This window comes from Biomphalaria glabrata, chromosome 17 (genome assembly GCF_947242115.1).
Source record: "Biomphalaria glabrata chromosome 17, xgBioGlab47.1, whole genome shotgun sequence".
Taxonomy (NCBI): domain Eukaryota; kingdom Metazoa; phylum Mollusca; class Gastropoda; family Planorbidae; genus Biomphalaria; species Biomphalaria glabrata.
The window spans coordinates 18498023-18523962 of NC_074727.1; the positions used below are offsets into that span (position 1 = coordinate 18498023).

The 25940-nt window shown below is 33.3% G+C and overlaps 1 protein-coding gene across 2 annotated transcripts; it reads left to right on the top strand.

Annotated features, from left to right (window-relative positions):
- Positions 1–1121: 1121 nt before the first annotated feature.
- Positions 1122–22047, top strand: LOC106061085 (serine incorporator 1-like). 2 transcript variants are annotated; one of them, XM_056015137.1, is made up of 13 exons: positions 1122–1562; positions 6130–6294; positions 7272–7459; positions 7736–7815; positions 8712–8849; positions 9283–9359; positions 9825–9918; positions 10597–10683; positions 11006–11147; positions 12008–12081; positions 16163–16198; positions 18118–18265; positions 18997–22047. In XM_056015137.1, the coding sequence occupies exons 1-13, from the start codon at positions 1542–1544 to the stop codon at positions 19133–19135; spliced, it is 1389 nt and encodes a 462-aa protein (XP_055871112.1). In that variant the 5' UTR covers positions 1122–1541; the 3' UTR covers positions 19136–22047. The 2 variants fall into 2 exon arrangements, with proteins under 2 accessions (XP_055871112.1, XP_055871113.1); XM_056015138.1 differs by lacking the exon at positions 16163–16198 and having other exon boundaries at positions 1124–1562.
- The last annotated feature ends 3893 nt before the right edge of the window (positions 22048–25940 follow it).

Here is a 25940-nt window from a genome sequence, read left to right on the forward strand (position 1 = left end):
TCCCTCAGTACCGACCCATCGGTATAGCAGAAAATGGCATCTGATGGGTAGGATTTTATGGTTATGGATGCCAAGTTTTGGAGAATGGCAGGTGTTAGTCGCCTCTTGTTGGCTCCCTCTTGCCCTATCAGGGACCGGTTTTATTGTGGGGCCGGCGTCTCCTCCACGGAGGGCACGTACTAATTCTCCTAATAGGGATTCTATCAGTGGAGAGCCCAGCTGATTTAGACAAATTGGCCGCAATATGGAGGAACGATCGCATTTTGATGCGGTTCCTCTCTCTCCACTGTCGCACTAAAATTGAGGTGGGTAGCCTAGAGTCGCCCCTTTTGTAGCTCTCGTAGGCCGTAAGTACTGCCCTCTCCCTCCTAAGATGTAAGGGTGCCACGTTTGTTAAGATTTCAGCAGCGTTTGTTGGGCTTGTCCGAAAGGTGCCACAAATGAACCGTAGGGCCTGTGCTTGTACTCGGTCGAGTGATTCGAGGGCAGTTTTACTAGCGTATACTTGAACTGTATAGCTGTATTCTATTTGTGATCTGACTGCCCTTAAGTACAATGTGCGTAGCATGTCAGCTTTGGCACCCCACTTTGTGCTGGCCAGCTTTCTTAGTAACGCTAACTTCTTCGAGACTTTTCGTTCAACATCCTGGACGTGCTGGAGCATTGTCAGCTTTCTATCCAGGGTCACCCCTAGATATTTTGGCGTATTTTCACGTTGGAGTCGCAGCCCACCGAGTTGAAGCTCGAATGGAGCCTTAAGAATGTCGATCCCTAGGCTGAACAGGGACCAGGTCGTTTTGGCAACGTTTATCTGAATCTGCCATTTGTCGCAATACGAGGATACACCAGCCTCGTGGGGGGGGGGGGGGACTGCAGTGTGGGCGACATCGTTCCAACGATAGCTAATATCTAGGCATTTATATATCTCGTTTCTATGAGATCCATAGTCTCTTCACCTTTTATATACAAAAGTATAGATCTATATCTATAGTGTATTTTTTTTAAACGTTTGTTTATTTATTACTAGTAAAATCTCGAAGACCTCTATTGTATGGATCATCTCCCTTGAGATCCTATGACGCCTATGTTTGTTTTCAATGTCATGTGATCTACATGACTGAAACTGTGTGTTATAAATTATAATATAATCTATTAAGTTTGAACTCTCGATAACTGTTATAAAAAAACACTTTAATCATTTTTTTTCTTTTATAGATCTAGATCTAGTTTAGATACATTTAAATAAACGTCTTTTGTACTTGTGTGTTTTGGCATTTCTCTTAATGTTATATATATAGACTCTAGTTTAGTGAGCTGAGTTACATTTATTTTTAAATCACATGACGTCACTTACATTTCCGTGATACGCCATTTATAAGCTGTTTGTAAACAAAATCCTAAAATTACGAAACATCACGTGAAATTTGTCCCTCTACACAACACAGTACAGATTTAATTATACCTACCGCTATTAAAGAAAACGTTTTAGATCTAGATCAAATTCAATAGTTTCTTTAGATCTACATCTTCTTGGTTTTAGGATGGGCTGTATTCTTGGATCGGTGAGTGAGTAGTCTAGACTAGTGACTCTCATTATTGTCATTATCATTAGCGTATTCAATGTTTGTTTGTTCAATGTTTTACATGTTTCGGATGTTCCTTCAGAGTTGAAGATAATTACTTCCTAGTGACTAGTCCAGACCTCCCGCAGGACGACGGGGGATGGGAGCGGGCAGGGTTTGAACCCTGGACCATCGATAAATCTGAACAACAGTCCAGCGCGCAAACCGCAAGACCAGGCAGCCATCCTAGTCTAGTCAAGTCTAATGACTATATAGATCTATAGTTAATATAGAGCAATATAGAGTATTATAGAGTGTCTAGAGTGATTTGATTAGTCTGATTATACTTTTAGTCTATAGAGTCTCTAGATCTAGAGACTAGACTAGTGACTAGGACTTGACTTGAGTCTTGAGTAGTAGAGACAAATAGTCGCCTAAGTAGGAGTCTTACTTAGAGTTCTGAGTGTCTAAGACTATAATAGTCTAAAGTTAAAGTAAAGTAGTATTATTAATTTAATTACGTGTATGGATAGACTAAGACTGCTTTATTGATCCTTACGGAAATTTGTTGTGATTACAATACATAGACGTAAAGTATACTTCGTATAGGATGGCTGCCTGGTTGTGCAGTTTTCGCGCTGGACTGTCATTCAGATTTGTCGAGGGTTCAAACCCTGCCCACTCCCATCCCCCATCGTCCTGCAGGAGGTTTGGACTAGGAAGTAAAACTATCTTTAACTCTGAAGGAACATCCGAAACAAAAAACATTTTACAAACATTTTAGTCTAGCTTCTATATAAATATACTATTATATAGATCTATATTAACTATATAATATTCTATAGATCTAGAATATTCTAAATCTATGTCTATAGTCTGTATATGATATAACTAGATCTAGGTCAGGTATAGGTAATACTACTACTACTAATTTATTAGACTTCTTATACTTAATTGTCTTAATAAGTTAGATCTAGAATCTAGAATTACTCAACTATTAGATCTAGAGAAGAATCCTAGAGATCTATATATATAGTTCTAGATGATTGAGTGGATCAGTAGAATTTCAATGGAAAAAAAAAACGTGTATGTCAATTTCACATTTTAGAATTGACCCCAAAAAATCCATATGAGTGTTTCTCCAGTACTGGTATCAAAAAGTGTCACATTAGGCCAAAAATTATTGTTGAAGTTTTTGGTTTCATTTTAAGTGTATTCACTTCTTCAACCATTGCACTTTAAGAATTTATCAATAGAAAATGAATTGGAATACATATATTTCCTCTGCAGTGTTTGCAAAAGGGTACCCACTTTTGCATTTCAGGTGCATCACTGGGACACCATTGATGATTAAAGTACAACTAACTGTTAATTTGTTTGCTTTTTTAGCATAATTTGAATGTTTCTATTGTATTAAGCAGCTAGATAGAGAAATTGAAGTTTTTGAGCACTTACGCTATGTTTGCGCTCAATTAAAAAAATGGGACACCGTAGCACCTGTAACACTACTGGTAAAAGGTTTTTAAATAAGATTTTTTATTAGAAAATAGAATTTATGCTTTACTTGCATTATAGCTAAATATATAGGCTATTATTTGCTGCAATATCTCAATGATAATTCAAGCATTTATTATAACACGACTATTATATCACAAGATGTTGCGGGTGCTACAACGGGACACCAATATGAAATATATATTTTTTTTTTGTTAATACATGCTGAAATACAATTTTTTTAAAGTCTGTAAATACATTACTAATTATTCTTTAATTAGTGATTCACAAAATAGTTTTCTATAACCACAAATAAATGTACTAGGCCTTTGTGTGTGTGTGTTCAACAATCCTTTAAATATATACAGACATAACTGCCTCAAACATGACCTAATCATAGACTAAAAGGTGCAGCTTTCTGACTTTCAATGCACCAAGAACAAGATCCAAAACTAGATTTACATATAAATTGAAATATAGAGTAGATTTAAATCTACACAAGACCTATGTCTAGATCAAGACTTTAGTGTCCCGTGAAGCACCACAAACAATGATAAAACAATAAGGTTTACATTAACTTAGATTAAAAAATAGTATTCTATGTATTCTAGATCAAACTTGATAATAATAAGCTTAATTCTTATTATAATTCAAATCTTTGGTGAGAAAACTACTTATATCTAGATCTCTGAGATTTTCTGGTATGATTCAACATGCAGTGTTTCAGGTGCTACAGTGAAAAAATGTGGGACACCATGTCTATTAATGTCTCCTGTTAATTACTATGTAGCCTTTTCCCCAAAAAATCTAGCTAATTGTGTACTAAGCACTATCAGAGATACCATTAAGTAATTCCCATCACATTAATAACTTTGTAAAAAAAAATATTGTTCTTTTTGTCAAGCGCGTCTGAGGTGCTTCACCTGGGACACCAAGACCTATTTTACTAAAATTATATAAATTTTTACAGTTTCAAAGAAAAATTACACTGTGTAAATTAATCATTGATGCTTTTCGTAACAGAAACACAATTTGGAGCGGAATCCTTTACTTTGTTTACAATTGATAAAGGTTTAAAATTTCAAATTTAGTGGGACACCATGTGAAGCACCTGTGATGCATTTTTTACGGCGACATCTAAGTAATACCAAAGTAAATATATAATAAAAAGATAATAATAATAATTTTATTTATAAAGCGCTGTTAATAAACAAAATGTAGGCTCAAGGCGCTGTAATAACATTACAAACACAAACACGACAACAGAAATCAAAAACTAATCTAAAAAAGTTTTAAACAAGTAAATCTAAATGTTCTTCTTAAAAGTGGTATAGCATCTTGTCTGTCTGAGATCAATGGGGAGTGAGTTCCAAACCTTTGGTCCATGCACTGAAAAAGCCCGCATACCATAGCTTTTGAGGGAGAAACGTGGCACCACTAAAAGCGTTGAGTCCATTGAGCGCAGGGCTCTCTGGGGGACATATGGAGTAATCAGTTCTGTAAGGTACAGGGGTATCTCATTGTTATATATACAGATATACATAATATAGATATAGATAATGCAATAACATTATATTGTTAACCTATTTCATCAAAAATGTCTGTTCAATAATCCTTGCTTTTAGTAGAATATTTAAAATTCCACTATGCACCTTTCAAGCTCAAAATATCACAATTTATACATAAACCATTTCTTAGTGCAATGAATAGAAAATTGTGACATTTAAATAAGAAGTTTTTGAGTTATAGACGTTTTAGTGAACCAATACCTATTTGTCACCAGTATTGGAGAAACACTCATATTATATATTTGATGGTCTTCAGCAACGTGTTACAAATTGTCAATTGACCTACTAGGGGTCATGACCCACATGCTAAGAACCCCTTCTCTGCATCTATGTATAGATATAATATCATATCTGGTCTAGAGCAAGACTTTTTTTTTTAATACTATCATTGATACTTTGATACTTGACAAGAGAATATATTGTAATTATGTAGGCTATATTTGTATCTGATCTACTAGATCTAGATCTTTTTTTTCTGGGTTTAGATGTCTTGTCATTGTCACATAAACAGATCTAGTGCATTACTAAGACCTATATGCCTATACTTAGTATAACTACTTTCTATAATTTTTTTTATCAGGGTTTATGATTTTGCCCATTTCTTCTGATTTAATACATAAACTCCTTTTTTGAATGCATTATTTATGGTTCTTCTTAAAAATACAAATTATCTTTGAAAACTGCTGTACTGCTTTAGGAGTTAACTATAAACAATAGGTAGTAATGTTTTAAGCTTGCACATCTCCATGTATGTGGGAATTAAAAATTAATTTTAAAGAAATAAAAAAAAAACAATATAAGAAATAAAGTTAAAATGTTACATTATGTCCCTTACTCTTAGGCCTACTGGCATACATGAGAAAACATGGTTTCTAGAAGGAACAGATAACTCATATAGAACTCTTACAAAGACTGACAGACAATTTTCAGACCAAAAGGAATTCTACCATGACACAATGTGGAGATTACAAAATAATAAAAACGTAACCACCAGCAGATAATAGTTTCCTCAAATTATGTAGGTTAAAGCTGGGTCTGCATATTGCATTGATAAATCCTTAATCTTTGGACTTGAAGACAATGTCTTGTTATAAATACCTTTGAATGCTGCTGGCTACAGATACTTACCAGGACCGTCTAAGCTACCCCCATTTGTCACATCATATTATTAAAGATTAAATACAAGTTTTTGTTCCCTTGCTGTTAAAATTAATTTTTCTTTTTTTTTTCTAAGTATATTATATTATGTTTTATTTCCTTTATTCAAAAATCTAATTTTCTCTCATATAATTATTTGTTAGAGTAGACTTGTGTGTTCTGTGATTTAAGATATGCTGCTAGTCTGTACTGTAGATCTATAACTTATGTAATGCAGTGACCGATAGGTCTAACCAGTGCAAATGAAAACATAAAGTGCCCCCCCCTTTTTTTTTTTTCATGTAGTTTAAAAACTAGGAATTGGTTCTAAAATGATAATGGAATGTCTATATTTTATTTGTATCTAGCTTGCCTGTTGTTGTGGGAGTGCTGCTTGCAGCTTATGCTGTGCAGCATGTCCATCCTGCAAAAACTCCACTGCCGCCAGGATTGGCTACTCTTTGATGTTGCTCTTAGGCTCTGTTGTGGCAGTCATCATGCTCATCCCTGACATCAGGCACAAGCTTGAGGAGGTAAGTTTAATATTATGTCTAACAAAGACTTATGAAATGAGGGAAAATGATCAAATGGGATTTAGAAGGTTGGGTTTTTTTTTATTTTTAAAAATCTACTTATAAATCTTTAAGTAGACACCAGTTTAAAGATTTATAAATTTTAGTTTTAACAACAGAAAATTTGATTGTAAAAGAAAATTATAAAGTATCAATGTCAAATATTAATTTAATATTTAAAATAAACTCATTTCAAGGTTAAGTTCTACATCATTTTTCCAATGACGTAGCTGACATCTGTCTATCTCTCGAGTTGACATGCATGACACTTGACAGGAAATTATTTGATTGGTTGTAGAAAATAATTTCATTGGTTAAGCCAAAGTATTGAACCGGAAGTTAGAAAAAAGGTGCCTATGAAGAGTCAGTCATGTTGAGATTCTTAGACAGTAAAGACATACATTAATTTTGAGTTAGAATTGATAGTGACCAGTCTTGTATTTGTATTAAATCTAGTAGTAAATTTGAATATTTTTGATACAGTTTACTATTGTAAATACTGTACATTGCAGTGATTCCTAGTTTTTGAATTAAAGTTTTGTATTTGTTTTAAAAGGATCTTCACTTATTCAATCTCTAAGATAGTATTTAAATCTAGAGATATAAAATCCCTGCATGTCACAGTAACTTCTTGCAACATCTGACATTTCAAGAAAGAGTCTACAATTTTAGTATTCCTCAGCACCATCAACAAATTAGCACCTTCAGCACCTACATCAACAAGAAGAACTCGTGACAAAACTAAATAAAGCAATGAATTATAAATCTTAAAAAATCGTTACTACCCAGGGTATCAATTTTATCAAAAATATTTGTAAGATTTTTTTTCACAGCGATAACTAAAGACTGAAGGTTTTGGGTTTATGTTTATTGCCTTGTTTTTCTATGCAAAAAAAAGATAGAAATTCTTAAAGTTGAAAATATTTGTTTGGCCTTAGATTCCTGGGTTATGCAAAGGATTTTTTGGAAGTGGCAGTGTCTTTAATGAGGATCAGTGTAACAATGTGGTTGGTTTCCTGGCTGTCTACAGAATCTGTTTTGCCATGACCATGTTCTTTGCTCTCTTCTGCCTCATCATGATCAAGGTGTCATCCTCAAAGGATCCGCGAGCTAAAATTCAAAATGGGTAAGTTTATGTAACTAAGTGTGTAGCTGGCGCTGTAGTCCAATAAATATAATTGTCCAAAGCATTTAACTTATAATACATTGAATAATTTGATCTTATTTTAAGATCTTTGACTTTTTCATCAGATTTTATTGTTACGTCTTGAAAAGGAGTTGTTTAATACCTCATGTTTGTTTTTTTTTTCCTAAAAATATTAATCTACTCTTTTATATTAAAACAGTTTGTTTAAGTTTTCTTTTGATAAATAATCTACAACTCTTGATATTGTCTCTTCAGTTTTTGGTTTTTCAAGATTTTAATTTTGATTGGCATCTGTGTTGGTGCTTTCTTCATCCCTGAAGGAACATTTGGTCATGGTAAATATTTTTTAGCTATCATTATTTTTATTTTATAATAATAAATGCTTTTCTTCCATCAATTTGCTGAAATCCTGTTTAAGCCAATGATGTTTGAGGGACTGAGTATTAATATTTTATTGATTGTAATTCCTTTAACAATATAATTCTCAGCCTCAGAGATTAGTAACTTTATGAACACTATAGAATAGCTTTTTTTTTATGTTGAACATAGAAGAGCCATTCTTTTATACGTCAAATGACCATACCAAACAAACTTGACAGTTTTAACTTCTTCCCACGCAAAGAGCAATCTACATTCTTCCAACTAAGAACAGGACACACACCTCTGTTAAATTACCATCTGAACAAAATAAATCCCACACACCTACCCCTTTGTAGACACTGAACCCACCTTTATGAAACAGTAAACCACATCCTCTTTGAATGCCCCTTCCTAATCCACCTTAGGCAGACCCTACTACCACAACAGCCCTACATAATCAACACCCTGTACATAAGTGCTGAACAACTGAAGAGAACAGCACACTATTTTTCCTTGGCACAGTCTGCAAAAGAGCTCACAGCTCAGCAGCAAAAAGCTGAATAGAAGAAGAAGAAGAATACATCATATGTTACCTTTTTTTTGTTTTAAGTTTTTGGTTTAATCTTGGCATGATTGATTGAACTATATCTTTATAATTTTATACCAGTTGCTATTCTGCGAGTCTTCTTTAATGTACATTCTGCCAACAGAGAACTTTAAAAAATGTCATTGACATAATATATAGGAAAATAATGTTAGGTTTTGAAATCTGACCACAGATTGTATGCCTTTTTGCAATAAGTTCCTATTGAACACCAAATTTTGAATGTAACATTTGGTTTAGAGTTGACATTTCTTGTTATGGTTTCAGTTTGGATGGGATTCGGCATGGCTGGCGGGTTTCTATTTATCCTTATACAGCTGGTTCTTCTCGTTGATATGGCTCATGGCTGGGCTGAATCATGGGTTGAAAAGTATGAGGAGACACAGTCAAAGGCTTATTATATCGGTAAGTATTCTAGTTTTTTAATTCAGTATTTCTACCTTGAGTTTAAATAGAATTTTTTAAAAGTTGACGTTATTTTGAATAAAACAAATTGATATTGTTTGTAAAAGGATTTTTTTTTAATCCTATGAATTAGTGATAAAAATAAATGTCCATGTACCCCATAGCATTTGATTTTAAATTTGGACTTTGGGTTAGTTAACTGGCTTAATATTAGGCTGCTTGCTAGTTTAAACTTCTGCTATTTGTAAGTGAATTTTCGTTAAAGACCTTTAACCTGGAGATTTAATTTCGCTAATAGGTTTCTATTCAAGATTAGATTGAGCCCATGTGATCAAGCTAAGTCTAATCCCTAGAGATAGGCTGTTATAGTAAAAAAAAATGAACTGTTGTTGAGTCTATGCAGCATTGTTAATAAGGCAGCTTTTAATTACAGGATTGTTTTTCTTCACTATTTTATTCTACATCATCAGTATAGTGGCAGTAGTTCTCTTCTATGTCTACTATGCAAATGTAAGTGAGAGATGTTTTTATATTTTCTTTGTTTTGAAATTTTTAAAATGATGTTATTCTCATGCCCTTGACAATTTTGTTTTAGACTAATGTTTCTATAACAAAAATATTATTTGCTTATATAGGTTATCATACCTTATTCGTCCACTTACTAAGTATTTTATATAAATTGGTTTTATTTGATATATATCCATTAATTGTGGATGAAATCATAGTCACCTTTTATTTAAATGATATTGAAAACTTTTTTTTTTATTGAGACTTGTTATGTTAATGAAGTTGTTAAGGTTTTCTATTTTTGTGTCCAAAAATGGAATAGAGTTTTTTTTGTGTGGAAAAGAGCAATAATTAACTACCATCACTTTCTTCAGTTTTTACTAGGTACCAGTTACAACTGATGGGCTCATTTGTATTGTAAAATCATGTTGAATTTTAAAATCTTTTTTCCGACTTCATATTTCACAGGGTGATTGTAAACTGCACAAGTTTTTTGTGTCCTTCAACTTGATTTTGTCAGTTGGAATGAGTGTAGTGGCTATTTTACCCAAAGTACAGGAACGTAAGTTTGTTTGTTGCTTAAGGTTTTTTTTTTATTTTTTAATGAAGCTCAGTTCTTAACTGTGAATGTCTTTCTTACTTTCATTAACAAAAAAAATAGGATTAAAAAAAACAACCTTTGTGTTGGTATCAGGCTTTAAGTGATTAAGTATTAGAATAATTCTACTAATTTCTTTCATTTTTTGCTTAAATCAACTAACATCATTTCCCCCACTTTTAAGTTTATTTATTTTTTAAGTCAAGATGCTTTTACCAGTACAGTGATATGTGCTGCCATGTCTTTAGTAGCATGTAAAAAAGTTCAGATCTAGAGAAGTCTAGAAGCAAGCAAAGGTCTTTGACATTTTGTTTTACAGCTAAAATATAAACCATTAGGTCATCATCACCTATTGGATGTGAGTTTCTCTTGCTGGAATGGCTATAAATAGCTCAGGAATTCCCTGAGTACTAAATAAAGTGATTCAAGAACAGTTTTCTAATGATATATTTATACATTTCATGTAAAGTGGAGAGTAGGAAGAATTTTATCTATCATTAATTTGACTTTTGGGTATGTAAAAACTGCACCTGGACAATTCTAGAAAAAAAATCCATTCGACCCCCTCCCTCCGACTGTGTATGGAGAATTTTTTCCCCATAAATATTTAACTAATACATTCTAATCTGTTTGCATATTCAGATCAACCTCGCTCTGGTCTCCTTCAGTCATCAGTCATTACTGCGTACGTTATGTACCTGACCTGGTCATCAATGTCCAACAATCCAGGTAAATCTAGATTTCTACCACAAATACTTCCTTACAGTGTAAAAGTATGCAGGTCGTTGATTTAGTTTCTTAAAATGGAGATGAAGATTTGTGAGAAAAAGGTGTTTTTTAAGCATCAAAAAGTAGCTTATTTACTAAAGCGTTTGTCTCAGGAATATGTGATTTGAAAATATTATAAATTAGCTTGTCTAATAAATTTACATTAAATTTTAAGTTTATTACTAGTTAATTCTAATATCTAATACATAATAAATTATGTATAATACCCACAATTACATAAGACTTATTAAACTGTTTTGTTATTTTTGTGATTCTTTCATAGATAAGGAGTGTAATCCTTCTCTGAAAAATATTTTCAACATCACGGGTACAGAGAAAACAGGAAGTAGTAGTGCTGAGACTGTCTTTGACTGGGAGAATGTCTTGTCGCTGCTCATTTGGCTCTTTGCCATTCTATATTCCAGGTTTGAATTCCAGATATTAAGTTTTTGTTCCATCTTTCTAGAGATAGCATTTTATGTATAGGTCTATGCAGAATACCTACTCAAATGTAACCCCACTTCATAAATCCTGACACTGAGTGGGTTTAAAATAGTTACAGGCCAATACTGAGAATGTGTTGAAACAAAAAAAGGTAAAAAGATGGTTACAGTTATTCAACACATTTCTTTGAGTCTCTGATTTGTCATTGAAAAAAAAAAAAGAGTACTGTTGGCATTGCACTTACGACATTGGCATTATTAGCTCAATGCTCTGTCAACTGAGCTAACAAGCCAGGCTAATATGTTGGAAATATTAGCTTGATATAAATTGTTCAATTATTTACATACAACTTCCTCATTTCAACTTCCTTAGACTATGAAAATGTACAGAAAAACTCTGCCTGTTAAAAACTTTCCCAACATGACCTACATATAATATTTCATCTCAGAATTGGAAACATTAGAATGAAACACATGTTCCAGAATATAAAAAAGGGACTATTAGAGATTAGCCCTTGTGGAGCATCACCAGAAAATGCCTACCATGTCCTTCATAATCTATTGAGCCTGAACAAGACACTGGCCTTGAAACCCCCATATAGAACAAAAACTCTTTGGAGAGCTGCCAGATCTGGAAACCACTGCGTAGTTCATTGCAGATATAGGAGTACTTACCTGAACTTTCATGCATGTATAAGAGGACGAAGAGGAATAAGACTGAAGAAACTGTGAGCTGAGAGTAGGAATTGAAAAGTCACTACCAATCTGAAATAGAAATAGCACATACAAATTACAAATAATATGAAATACTTTTACATTAAATATTTTTGTTGTTGTTACAGCATTCGCACAAGCAGCAATAGTCAGGTGGGAAAATTAACCATGTCAGAAAAGACAATTCTACAGACAGACACAGGTAAGGGCACATTTTCTTTTTGACATCACTGAGTCATCTTTAGTAATCACAACATCTAAATTATTCACCTATTTATGCATTAGAAATGACCCAGTTCAGGATTGTCTTCTTCATCAATGTTGTACCTCACACAATTAGCTGTGCACTAAAACTAAGGTATGAGAGGATTAACATGTCTGTCCGTACTACTTTTGGCTTGGTTTGTAATGTAAGACAAATGAAACTCTGTTTGGTTCTTTTTTTTTTCTTGTATGTTGTTAAAAAAATGTGTATAGATTGCTTTGTAATTTCTTGTGTTTGTCGTAAGACGGTGCTTTTCACTTGACTCAGCTACTAAAAATATAATTAGGATAGACTAATATTTAAACGTATAACTGGTACATATGTATCTTTGGGCTCTAAGGGTTGTCAACTGCTGAAATTAAATCAAAACATTTGCTTCCATTTAAAATTATTGCTATTAAGCTTACATCTCTGTCTCTCCGACTGCTAAATTCTGAAATATAGATAAAACAATTACTTTTTCTTTGACCTTTTTTTTTTTTTTTAAAGTATACTTTTTGATTGCTTTTTTTAAACCCTCACCTTTATTTCAAAATTATAATTATATATTTTTTTAAATATTTTTTTTTATTTTTGCAAACTTCAGTTTTATTGTCTTCTGTTTTTTATTATTATTGTTTATTTTCCTTTGTTTTTCTTTTATTATTTCCAGCAACTAGAAGTAAGTCTCAAAAAAAAGTACTAACCCTTTTACAATTTCTTAAGAAAATAACTAAACCTAGAATAGAGTTCAAAACTTTTTTGTACAATAATTTAAAAATGCTTTTAGAATAATTTGCCATAACACGTGTAGGCTCTTTTTTTTTTTTAAATTAACATTGGGGAAGCAGTTACTACAATGTGCTCTTGAAATTGTTTCAATCGTTTTTTTTTTTTTTAAATTTATATGTAAATATTCAATAATCTGGTTTATTCATAATAAACTCTGGAAATTTAAATTAATATAGAAAAAAACAATAAAAATTTGAAGAGTTTGAAAGTCTAAAGAAATTTTTTTTTTTTGTAATGGATATTGTGGTTTATGGTTAAATAATGATTTTAATGTTTGGGTGCAGTATGTTTGAACACTAAATTGATCATTGTTTGTGGAATGTAATAAAAGTATTGTTGAATTGCTATTCACTTTAGAAAAGTGGGCAGGCTTTGTTGAAGTTATAGTAATCAGCCCTTCTATTTTTGTAATGTGTTTGTTAATTGCTTCAGCTATATTAGTAAGAATTTGAAGGATTTTTTCTTGGCCCAATTTAAAGAATATTCAATCACATAACTTATCTGTGCTCGTTGTATGAGATGGTTTGTGCTGTATGAGTGGTAACTCACTTGACTTCAAAATCAAGGAGTCCCGAGGTCAATTCCCAGTGAAGACTTGGATTTTGAACATCAGGATTTTTAGGACAACCCTTTGTCCACCCAACTTTAATGGATACCTAACATATGTTGAGGAAGTAAGCTGGGTTGGTCGTTTTGTTGGCCATATGACACCCTTGTTAAAATTAAAATCAGATGCGATTTACATCATCTGCCCAGTAGATGGCAGTTTTTGAATGAGCTACATTCCAGTGAATTTTGTTACATATTTTTTGATAGGTGTGATAAGAAATATGTTGAACAAGTTGATGAAACAATATAAGACTTTATTAAGCTATAACAACTGATTGGTTGACAACACACTACATCAGTGTTGTGAACAAATTCTCATGACATGACACAAACATAAAAAATATCATTGTCATCACAATGTCAAGGATTCAATGGAGAAGGAAACAATCTCTTTCCTCCTCACTTCCTTTGATATTTTTCTTTACCAACTTTATTTCAACAATATTTTATTTAAACCTTTTCATTGGCACCCCATACTTTCTGTGTAAATATCTTTAACTGCCAGTGACTAAGCTTCAGATAATTTGCTCTGCAGAGCAATCACATGAGACACTTGCTCACTATGTCATCTTGTTTTTGGGATTTATTGGAGTTTAGATGCTTTTTAAGTCTCTCACAAGTTTTTATCAGGCTATCTGGGTTTATTTTTTTATTTTTTGAGCTGATCATCTGTTATGCTCAACTGAATGATTTTTATATACTGATTATATGGGGACTATTAATTTTGGAAATTTCACTGAGATATATTTGTATGCTTGAGTGATATAATTTTTTAATCACCTAATATGCATGCTGATTAGTATTTGTTAAAATTCATTTACTCATTAATATCAAATTCTCATCTCATTCGATATGAAAAATAGACTGCACACAAAAAATTTGATTATCCACTAAATTCATTAAATGACATACTTACTTTAATTGTCAGTAATGTTTGCAACAATAAGGACTAAATTTTAAGACGTGTTCTGTGAAAGCAAAGAGCATTTTTTATTTGTGCTTTTTTTTTCCTTCTTATTTCATTTCTGCCTCTGTGGCATTGGCCACCAACCAGCTTCCTCCAGGTGTTTCGTTTCTGGGCGAGTCTCTGAAATTGTCTTACCCATCTGCTTCCAAACCATGTCGACTTGTATTCACTCTTCTTTTTTCCTTAGGGGTTGTCTTGTAATATTGGATGCAGACTTGCATCCATATCTACTTTAATGGACTGCTGCTTTGTTCTTTGCCACAGTTCCTCAGTCGAGATATTGTCTGGCTAGCAGATCATAAGAATCTTCCTGGAATCGATGAATAAATGGATTTTTTTCATGGTGGTGATGGTGGTTCTCCAGGTTTCTGCTCCATAAAGTAGTATTGGCTTAACAATTTCCTGGTTCCCCAGGAGTTCTTAGCTGATGGAAGGCTGCTTGCCAATGCAGGTTCTGACATTTGCATCTGTTCCTTTATGGTTGTTTAGGATGCTGCCAAGATAGATGAAGCTTGCCACCTCTTTCAGTGCCTCGCCTTGGACTGTAATGATGCCTTTATCTTGAACACCTTGCTCTTCCCTCTGTTTATGGTAAGTCTCAATCCAGCTAAATTGTCAGCAAATGGTGCTTATCTCTTCCTGCATCTGCTGTTGTTTTTTAGCTAGAACATCCAGGTCATCTGCAAAGTAGAGGTCATCAAGCTTTTTCCATAGTGTCCACTGTTCACCTTTCCACTTCTTTTCTGTTGCTGTCTTCATGACTCAATATAGGGAGAGAGCAAGCAACCTTGTCTCACTCCTGTTTGGACTTCAAACATGTCTGTCATTTGTCTGCCATGCACTATTCTGAAAATCATCCCCCTGATGATTTTTAAAATTTTTTCAGGCACTCCATAGTGTCTCAGTTTTCTTCGATCTCATTTAACATGTTGTGAGATTGAGATTTGTAATCCTATATCTGAGAAGAACCGCGTAGTGGTTTCCAGATCAGACAGTTTTTTCTATAGGAGGATTTTGGGACCAGAGTCTTGTTCGGGCAGTGTCTCAGTATTCTGTCTGACAATGCTGTTTAATGCCTTCTTATAGTCTGTGAGACTGATGTATCATATCATTAATTATTCCAGAATAATGTGTAGAATTACCATCAGATCTGTGCATGATTCCTTCTTTTGAAACTGACTTATTGGTCACTGAGATGTAGATCTACAGCATATTCATTTGGCTTCGTGTGATGCATTTAACCACCACTTTTTCTGAAATGTTGAAAAACCACCAGCTACAGAAACACAGAACAGCTAATCCTTTTTTTTTAACAAATGTTTTTAGAAGTATATTTCATTAAAAAGACTTATCACAGATGGTTATATTAATATTTAGCCAATGAGATTATTTTGGGTATGAATTTTATCAAAAGTGACATGTGGTATGTAGAACCAGCTTCCATAAATGTTTTCTCTATTTATGATTGGCCATAGAGATAATCTTTATAATTTAGTTTAATTGTGATCTATGCTGTAGGGAACATTTGACAAGGAATATAAGTAATCCAAAGAAGTTAATTTGATAGATTTAAATACATTATGGTCTTAGAAAACCAGAGCTATCTTTCTTTATAATTTGTGTTTATAATGGGTCACCTAACTGTATTTGTTTGTCACATGATCATAACAGGCAAATATGTTGGGTCCAGTGATGAGAATTTGATTGGTGAGTAATTGCAAAGCCTTAAAAAGGCATCTCTGTGTATAGCAGCATCTTAACATTGAATTTTTGTTTAATCCTTTTTTTTTTAAATTTATTTTTAGTAGATTACCTTAGAAATTTATTTTTGGTTTCTATTTGTGTTAAGAGTTTTTTTTTTTTTTTATTTAATGTGTTTTCTTTAGTTAAAGATTATTGTTATAAGCTTTGGCATGATAAATAATGAGTGATTTACAGTTTAGGCCTCAAAATACTCATTCCAAAGATATTACTTAGTCTTTTTTTTTTCTATTAAGGTAAGATTATAATATTATCAACTGCAATATCTATATTAAGTGTTGATAATGTGTATAATTATTTATGAAGTAAAAGGCAAAAATATTGAAATCTTGATACATATGCATAGTATAGTGCTGATACAATACACCTTTACAGATAATAGACATCAGTTCCATCATAAAATATTTGATCAAATACACTTAATCTATTGCACAATTTGGATGGTCATTATGGCTTTGGGGAGATAGATTTAACTGACACACAAGCTAGTACTCACCTAACTTTGATCACTCTAGATTCTTGATCATTATGGCTTTGGGGAGATAGATTAAACTGACACAAGCTAACACTGATCACTCTACATACTTCTATCTTGGTTTGAAGTGAAAAAAAATTTCAAGGTAAAGAAAGAAAAAAAAAGACAAAACTTGTATCTGTACCATGAATCTTTGAACAATTCAGCACTTATTCAATGCTAGTTGTTCTTGGGAAACAATTCTTTACAATCAGAAGAAATGATGAAGTGGTGACAATATCAAGATGGGATTTCTAACATTATTTAACCTCTTTTTAGTAATTCCTGTGTAGTCATAAAATAACATAGTTGCAATAATTTCTTTGTTACAATGTACACATGCCACGGAAAGCAAGGTATAAATGAGATTATTGTTATATTATTTGATTTATCACCCAGTAGGTTTTTGTGTGATTTGGAGTTTATGATTCTATAGATCTTGATACCAAATTTTAAAATAGAAGAAATGTTTTTTTTTCAGTTAAAAGATTTTTGAATATTCTCAAAACTTCAATAAAAATAATTTAGGTCACGGTGCTGGTGTACTTTGTAACAATAGCTACCATTGGACTCTTAGCAATAATGACAATTACTCAAAAGCTTATTTCATTGGCTCAACACCTGTAACAGTTTTATATATATTTATTGGAAAAGTTCAGCTATTTACATTCAGACAATCTCAATCTTCATTGCTTCACTTATTACCAACATCAGTGTTAAATTTTGGTTCACAGTCTTGTCTTTTTATTTCTTTTTCTGTCAGTTTAATAATACATTTGATATGTATATATATATTGTTTTCATTTGAAAGCTTTATTTCTCATATTTGCTGATCATATTCATTTCTAATGTTTATCCATAGTTAGTTGTCTTCTCTAACTTTCATCTGGCTTAGAAAGAAATGATTGAATTTACTGATTTAAGTGCACACAATCAAATAAAAAAAAGTGTTGTTTTTTTTAGTTATCATAGTTTACTGTAATTCTTAAAAGAAATAAAGCTTAAAACCAATTTAGAGTATTAAATTTTCATTGTTAAGTAGGCAGAACTGTGGTCTTTTTTATTTTAATGAGGAAAATTTTGTAAAACTGAAAAGATTGATAATAGTTGAATATAATGATTACCTATTTATTGGAAATTGTAATACATTTTATTTTACTGTGCGAACATTAATACTTTTAATAAACACTTACATCTTATTTATATATTAAAAATGTAAATTTTTTATTTTTAAGGAGTTCATATTTAAAAAAAATACTGTACTGATAACTTTGCAAACATAACAAGGTACAAAAGGTGCCCTAATTATGTTGTTCAATGTCTGTTCATACTTTGTTATTTCCGTTTACAGGTAGCTCCGACAGTGACGGGGACACAGAGAAGGGGCAGAAGGTTTGGGACAATGAGGAGGATGGCGTGGCCTACTCCTACAGCTTCTACCACTTTATGCTGTGCCTGGGCTCACTGTATGTCATGATGACGTTGACCAACTGGTTCAGGTAGGTGTCCAACTTTTGAGCTGACGCTTACCTGTACACTAAACAAACTCACTTAATAGCAATCCAGGCTATGATGGTAATATCTGACAACATTTAGTTGAGAAGCAAGATTAGTTAACTCTTTCTCTCCGTAATTATTTACCACATTCTTGTGGAATCAACGCTGGTTTGTCAGTTAGGAGAGAAAGAATTAAGAATCCTCTCAATTTTGTTTCACAGAACTCTGCTCTTACACAACAAACTATCTTGTTTATTTTTAGAAGTTTTGCCAACACTTGAAATTTATAAGACAGATTTAACATTCATGTCTCATCAAGGTTTCCAGAGAAATATAAACAGGATGTATTTTTACACATAGGCTTCTGGTAGCATTGAGCTTCTACACAGAAGAGTGAATAATGTAGTAGAAAAAAGTGAAGTTCCCTTTCAGACGTTTCGATCTATGGGGCAGATGATGTAAAGGTCATCTATTTCTGTGGCCCACGGTTAATGAGGGTGTCATGTGACCAGCACAACGACCAACCGCCTTTACTTTTCCCCAACTAAAGTCAGGTACCTATTAGAGCTGGGTGGACTCAGAGGCGCCCATAGATCCCAAATTTAAATATCCCAGTCTTCACCAGGATTTGAACCTGTGACCCCTACTTTGGAAGTAACAGCGTCTCCTAAAAAAAATTTAGGATTGGCTAGATATTGTAATTATAATTGGTTTTTTAATATATGTTCTCCAGCCCTAGTTCTGATGTTCAGCACCTGAATGCAAACATGGCCTCAGTCTGGGTCAAGATAGCCTCTAGCTGGGTATGTGTGGCACTATACGTCTGGACTCTCATAGCACCTGCCATCCTGTCAGGAAGGGATTTCAGTTGAGAAGCTAGCCTAGAAAAAAAAGATCTTTCAGAAAACAATAATTGATGAGCAAAGGAAAATAAAACTTTCTGGAACAATTGAATGAAATATTATCTCAAAATGTATATTAACACTGGGTAACAATTTTCTCTTGTTCAAATACATAAATAGGCATCTAATTCTAGTAACAGATGATGGGGTGTTGATATTATTCCTTTTGTTTGAATTGACCTTGATCTTTGTACTTTCTAAAAAATTTTTATTATTTAATTGATTTCTAATTATTTTTCTTTTACTTATGTATATATGATTTGAGCTACTCAAAACAAAATTTTCCCCTGGCAATACCTTCTCAGTACTTGCTCTTGTAAACAACCCCTCCCTCCCCATATCTGGATCATCCTGCCTTAAACGTATACTATTCCCACCACAGATACTACATTTGTAACACTCCCAAAACACTTCCTGGCATTCAGGTCATGGTGTGTCATGATTTTCCCGTAGTTCTAAATGGTTAAAAAAATTACTTTTTTTTTTAAACAGTTTGTATATATTTTTCCTCTTGGTGAAAAGAAACTCAATCACTGTACCATCTGTCCTCTTTTCTTGAACGCATTATAGCCGCCTCACTCTTTTTGTTTTCTTTTTATATGATACCTGTAAGATTAAAATTCTTGCACTAAAATTGATCTTAACTAAAGCATCTTTCTTCACCCTCCTAAAATGTACATAAATTCCAACTACAAAACATCCGCAATTACAACTAATATTGAAATAAATCTCCATTCTAGCAACTGAAATAAACATTTAAGTGTTATTGTTTTTTTGTATTCAACTAGTTACTTTTTTTTTGTTATAATGTATACATATTGCTTTTGAATTTCAAAATATATTTCAGATACATATATGTTTGTGTGTTTCAATTGATTGATCTGTAACTTATAGCACTCAGTTCTTAAAGTCAGAACTCTCATGTTAATTGGTATTTGCTTGACATTAATTCTTTTTCTTTTGTTGTTGTGCTGCAACAAATTGTTTTGTGTCCTGTAAATTTGTTTTGGGTGTATTGTATTTTTATCGTTTGATATTCTGTATTATTTATTTCCTTGTTTTAAACAGGAAAGAGTTCTGAAGCTTAGTGCTGGAATACTTAATGAATGAGCATAACTAGTAACATAAGAGTAGCATCCCTTAGTGTACTGTTGTTAGTGAGATAAGTAGGTGAAGAAAAGAATAAACTGGAAGAATGTGGCCTGACTTGAGATAGTCAATGGGACAGCTGTGTGGTAAACAGGGGTAGGTTGACTCTTACTGATTTGAGATTCGATGATTATGTCAGACCATGGTTCAGGTATTTGTTGAGACTGAGTTTCACCATATCTTCTCTACCTTCATCTCTCAAAGCCATTGTACACAAGTGCTGCTATGTTATGTTAATTATGTTTACTATGCTCTGTTATTATTAATTATGTTTATTCCTTTGGTTCGTATGTGTAGTCTCTCCCCGCCCCCCCCCCCTTTTTTCAAAAAAAAATTATTTAGGATAGGGTTTATTATTATTTTTTTGTTGAGATCTTGAAGAAAATCATCCTGGTTTTAAAATGATAAGAATGAGGTAGTTCTGAATCTCTGACCTACTTTATAAAAAGTCACATGACTGTGGTCTTATACATGGCAATAATGGCAATATCTTCCTATGAGAAGATGTAGATCTAGATTTAGTGCTAGCCTAGATCTAGTAGACCTACTAAATAATCATAAAATCAGTGAATTATTGTAACATAATTTTTATTACTTAAAGATGTCTAGAACTAGACTATTTTCATGTTTAAATTACAATGAAATCAATGAGGTAATTAATGTAAACAACACACCCACATGACTGAGAAGAAATCCGGAACTACCTCATTATAGACAGGAGTACATTATTAGATAACAATGTGTAAATTATTTTTTTACCGAGCTGTAAGTATCATACAGAAGAGGTGACCTAGAGGTGTGGTCGTGCAGAAAAACTTGTATGCAAGACCAACTTAGGCACATGGATAAAGAATCTTATTGTTTATAATTGTACAGTGTCTACATCTGCCACATCTGTGGCTTGCTTAGTTTTACATAGTTTTTTTTTTTTTCATGAATGGCAAATATTTCTATATTTTATCTCCTGGCTCTAGATGTCAACGTTTCAACATTACTTTGGAAAAGGGTTTAAGCTGGTGACAGTAAATATCAGTAGAGACTGAGAGAAGAGGCATGAGGGGGAATTAAATGGCTTTGATGTATCATTTAGTTTAGAGTATATACATGATATACATGTAAGTGTTACAGCACTTTACTTTAACAATGTTGGATTATCCAGAGCTTAACTATTGATCTCTCTGGGAGAAATGGCACTGAGGTAGAGTGTTCGAGCACTGAGCTGAAAGTCTCAGGTTCAAAATGAAATCTTTTTATTTTCCCTTATGGTCATGAGAATGTTTTAAAGTCTACTCAGCTTTTGTGCAAAGGCAATCGATACATGTGCTGGTTACAAAACCTGTGTATAAACTATGAACCTTGTCCACAAGAACAGATAAAAATACAGTAAGGATAGCTTGAACTGTTCCTTTAACTAGGGTATGGGTTTCAACAGATTATGTTCTTTTTTAATTGTTGTTCCTAAAAGGGGTTACAAATTAAGAGTTTACCCCGCCCATTCTTCCTTTGGAAGTGAGAGGAGTCCAGTGTCGAGCTGTTTATTGTATACATTAGGTAAATGTAACATTTTTCCAAATAATTGTAACAAAAATGCTAGATACAATATTGATCTATTTTTTAACCTATGTTTGAAATATGTCATAAGTCGTTTCCAAACATTCAGCCAAACTTTGTTTGTTGGTGTCTTATTGTGATTAGCTTGTATCATTAGTCTCAATAAACAAAAATGAAAACACCTTCTGGTTGTATTATGTTATTGGGTTAAAAATGCGTAAGCTTTGGGCTTGGAACACACTCAAATTTGGTTTTACATTTCAATATACATGTATGTATGAGATTGTGCAGCGACCATTTGTATTTTCTTTAATTAATCAAAGCTCACGTTTTTTCTGCCTATCTAATCTTCTAGCTCAGTGATACCCAACCAACATAATTATGTCTGCTGGCCATATTCATTTCCGACACTCGTGTCTCATATGGTACAAAAAGAAATGAACTTGACTTGAAATCATTGAATTAGAAACCCGTGGATTTGGAACATGTAATCAACCAAGCTCTGCATAGCCGGCTGCTTGATGCCACAGAAAGCTCAGAACACTGAATCTAGAATCAGTGATGGCATCCCTACCATCTTGACGGCTTCTCCTCTGGCGCTCCAATGGTTTTAACCAATCGCCTTAAGGCTTTTTCCGGTTATTTTGGTGAGGACGAACTGAACTCCTACCGAATTGTTCGAGCAGACAGAATGAATGAAGAATCTATTAATGGGACACTAATTAATATATACATCGTCATTATCCTTGACAACGTTAGACCTTAACATTTGAGAGAATTGATCCAGTTTTAAGATGTCAGATGTAGGCATACTGTCAAAATAATCGAAAAATATTTAGTAAGTGTTCAACCAATAAATATTACAATAAGTTGTTGTTTTTTTTTTTTGTACTTGTGGAGTATTTGTGTATACGTATTTGGTCTGGAACTAAAAATGTTACACTTCACTGTTCTCTCAGGAGTAAATCATATTTGGTTAGTAATGTCCAAACTCCTAGAAATGACCTAGATTTTGTCCTTGCAATTCTTGTTCGCGATGCCCATTAAGTGCCCAATTCTGCTTTGAGGGAAAAGGGATGATGCCCAAATTTCTTTTCAGGTATCATTATCAGATGTTTAACCCTATGAACGCTACAGTCAACCATTTCAACCTGAGATGACTATGTCTCCTTCTGAACATCTATACTCGCCAACCAGACATTTCATTTTTGAGCAACACCCATAAAATAGTTAACATTACATTAATACATTATTACAATTTTACTAGTAAGGGATAAAAAAACAAGCAAAAAAAAAAGAATAATTTGAATACAAAATATGGAGATCACAGTCATGGCTTGATGATCATTACAATGAATTCTTTTCAAAGGGACTGAAGCTAAAAAGAATCCTTGTGAAATCTAGCCGAAACCAGCGCACTGAGAAATGAAAAAAAGCAATATTTACCATATGCCCCAGAAGAACGTGGGCGTGTAAAAATGCGTTGCCTTGAGAGAGAGAGAGAGAGAGAGAGAGAAGGAAAGAGAATAAAAAAACGGGCCGTAAAATTTCATGCTACAGATGCACTAATTTACGGGCTAAAAAATATGTTAAGACAGTTAAAATGTCGCCCCTTCATTCAAATAAAAAAAAAGAGGATGTTCCGGCCATATAAACACTGTAAAGCCTGGGAACAACTCGACGGGCATAGACGGTGTGTAATGCTTGTTCTTTATAAAATTATACTGAATATCAACCAGTCCTCAATGTCATAGTAAATCTTGTAAATACAACACAATCTGAAGAGTTCCTCAATTCTGCGATATCTTAATACTCTACGCGCTTTGCTACACGAAAATAAGAGGATTTAGTAGAGGCCGCGTCTTCAAGAGAATTTGGAAGCTGAAAAAAGAAAAAAAAAAGTATGTTTCTTCCTCTAAGAATAATTACGTCTAAATTTGAACCAAATTATGATAAACTGTTACCCATACTATTCCATCTTCACACATCACATACATTTAATTTTCTATATCTTTAAATCAAATACCTAGCTATTCTGATTTTTAATATAACAACAAAAAAAAATATGGCCCGTCGGTTTATTTCCTTTGAATTTTTCGTCCCGCTTCTAAATAGGATTATCACAGGATTAATGGATAGGTGAAGGTGAATTTCCATCTATCTCTATACCGGTATATAATTCTCTTCATGGTTCTAATAACAATTTTTGTCTATATATTGCAGGAGATTTTTATGAGTTTTCAAAATATTGTAATAATTTCCGGAGATTTACAGGAGCTCCTAGTATAGCAGGAGGCCGCGGGAAATCAGTTATAAGTTATAAAAAGGTTTAATTTAATCATTTGCATCTAGAATTAGCGCAGGTCCTATGGAAGTGCGGGGGCCCAATGCGGTCGCATAGGTTGCTGTGGCCTAAGGCTGGCCCAGCAAAATAGTGGCGTATGCTACGCCGTGGGTCGACTAGTTCTACATATTTATATGAGATGTTTATAATGTGTAAATATGAGATTGAAATCAACCTCCTGTTAATGGTGAAGCTAGGAGTAAATCCTTTTGGAGTTTCTAGAATATTTTTTAGTAAAATATTACAGAGAATAGAGGAGAAAATGGATTGTTACAGCACTCCTATTGACATCTGTATTAGTCTATTTAAAAAATAGGTTGATCATCTAGATTTTCGTTTTAATTTTATTACTTTTGTAACTCCAAATGTATAAATAACCTCGAATTTCATTTATCATGTGTGTCGTGTGGCACTTGAGTAGAGCATTGGCTTTCCAAGACTGAGGTACAGAGTTCGACCCTATTTATGGTAATATTTTAGTATAAACATTTTAGATAATTAGCTAATTTACCTTTATTAATAATGATTTTGACAGCGAGTCGTGTCTAACAATATGACAGAACCAGCTCCAGGTTCGTCTCCATACAGTCTTGAGGAGTACCTCCTTGTTTGCCAGCCAAAGTGTTGAATTGTAAAAGTACAAACGTATTTGTTTTCTTTCATGATATCTAATAGCAGATTGAGCATTCAATCTCAAATGCTCAAATGGCTTTCAGAAAATGCAAGAATCGACTACAATGTCAACTCACTTTATCACCACTGCTTCTACAACAAAGAAATGTTCTTGTCCCTCAGCAAATTAATCGATCTCATCACAAGCCAAGAGATTAGAGACAGACTTAGTACAGCGATGACCTGGAAAGTACTGTCAAAAACGAAACCTTAAACCCTATGGACAGATCACAGGTCCTCAGGGCTTGCAAAGACCTTCATCCACGGAAAAGTGCCAGGTCGGAAGAAGAGGCAGACAGAGAAAAGCGAAGGGAAGACAACCTAAAAAGAATGGACGGGCCTGTCTTTCAAAGAGATTCAATCCAAGTTAAAAGATTGAGAGGAATAGAGAAAGACCGTCAACAGATCTTGTGTGGTGCCCCAACGGTCTAACAGACTAGAGCAGTGATTGCAAACTACAGCCCGCGGGCCTACTCCAGCCTGCAGAACGGTTTCTTTCCTGCCCGACACATATATTAAAAGAATAATAAAAAATTACAATTTCACTTACAAACAATATAAACATTCAATCTTTTAATACAAAGAGAAACATAATTCTAGTGTTAATTTTAATTTTTGTATGATTTAAGACTTCTCTGAACGTTCAAGTTGACTCAATGAAGTGACTCAAGTTAATTTGGTGTTTATCTATTTTATATTTCCAAATTTCAAAGTGAGTTGATGTACATAATAGGTGTTACGAGCAGATGAGACTCTTAATCCTACACCAAACAGACTCCTATATATTGTATGTAATGAGGTCTTTAATCTTGATACAACACATAAATACTATATCAATTACATCTTCCTTTACATTACTCTCTTCTCTCTCTAAGCCCGCTCTATCTTTTCCTTTCAACAAGCGTTCGCACCATTCCACATTCATACTGCTGCGCACATAAGGTGAGGTTTTATTGTTTTATTTTAAAAATCTCCAACTGCTTTTTTGAGCCAAACGTACATGGTGCAAAGTCTCATGGGCGCAGTTTGAAAAATAAAAACTTTTGTGTGTGTGTGTGT